General features: G+C 59.8%; 1 protein-coding gene across 1 annotated transcript in view; it reads left to right on the top strand.

The window, feature by feature from the left end:
- The window catches only part of LOC125488274 (NF-kappa-B essential modulator-like), a gene marked incomplete at its 3' end in the record, with an annotated part of 7,487 nt that extends 7,280 nt beyond the window's left edge, over window positions 1–207 (top strand). The window contains exon 6 of the mRNA XM_048621201.1: window positions 100–207. Within this exon, the coding sequence (XP_048477158.1) occupies window positions 100–207 (108 nt within the window). The remainder of the gene's footprint in view (window positions 1–99) is intronic.
- Window positions 208–1,088: the final 881 nt, after the last annotated feature.

Below are 1,088 nucleotides of genomic sequence, written 5' to 3'. Positions count from 1 at the left end.
GCCCCTGCACCCTCTCTGACGTGCCGTGGGCCCGAGCTGCCATGTTTTTGCGTGCTCCCCTTCCTGAGGGCACTGCCTGACCATTTGCTGTACTTGCAGGCCGGACGCCTCAATGATTTTTGTCTCCATTGGCTACGGATTCTTCGTCGAGCTGACCTTCAGCGAGGCTCTCCGCTTCCTGGAGAAGAAGACCCAGCATCTCAATGAGTGAGTTTACTGCCCCCCCACCCCCCCGAGCCTGTTCGGTCAGGGCAGCGAGGAGAGGAGTTGGTGGGGGTGGAGATCACGGACCGGGCAGAATGGCAACCCACTGAACCACTCTAACCCAGCTCTGTGTTCACCCAACACTGCCCCTGTGTGTCTGTGGTAGAAGGAGGGAGAGTTGGAGCTCAGCCCGGCTGCCTCTGAGCGTCGGTGGTGGAGGGAGGGAGAGTTGGAGCTCAGGCGAGCATTCCTAATAAGCCCAGCTGCCTCTGAGCATCGGTGCTGGAGGGAGGGAGAGTTGGAGCTCAGCTCAGCCCAGCTGCCTCTGAGCGTCGGTGCTGGAGGGAGGGAGAGTTGGAGCTCAGCCCAGCTGCCTCTGAGCGTCGGTGCTGGAGGGAGGGAGTGTTGGAGCTCAGCCAAGCATTCCTAATAAGCCCAGTCACCTCTGTGGGAGAGAGTGTTGACAGTGGGGGTGAGCGTGTTGAACGAGCGGGGAGGAGTGGGGGGTGCTGCTTTGTCCTGGACGGTGTCGAGCTTCTCGAGTGTTGTCGGAGCTGCCCCCACCCAGGGCAAGTGGGGAGTGTCCCCCTCACCCTCCTGCCAACTTGTCGATGGTGGAACAGGCTTTGAGGGGGAGGAACAGGACGGGAGTCGCTGCAGGATTCCCAGCCTCTGACCTGCTCCTTGTAGCCTCTGTATTGATATGGGGCTGGGTCCCAGTTCAGTTTCTGCTCAATGGGTAACCCCCAGGATGTTGATAGTGGGGAGGGGGGCGGTGGGAATGGTAACGCCATTGAACGTCAAGGTGGGGGGGAATAGTTAGATTCTCTCTCTCTCTCTCTCTCTCTCTCTCAGAGATGGGCATTTGTGTGGCGCGAATGTCA

Source organism: Rhincodon typus, unplaced genomic scaffold (assembly GCF_021869965.1).
Source record: "Rhincodon typus isolate 14 unplaced genomic scaffold, sRhiTyp1.1 hic_rhity00000109, whole genome shotgun sequence".
NCBI lineage: Eukaryota > Metazoa > Chordata > Chondrichthyes > Orectolobiformes > Rhincodontidae > Rhincodon > Rhincodon typus.
Note: the sequence above shows the minus strand (reverse complement) of the source record. Positions and strands in the feature narration are given on the sequence as shown.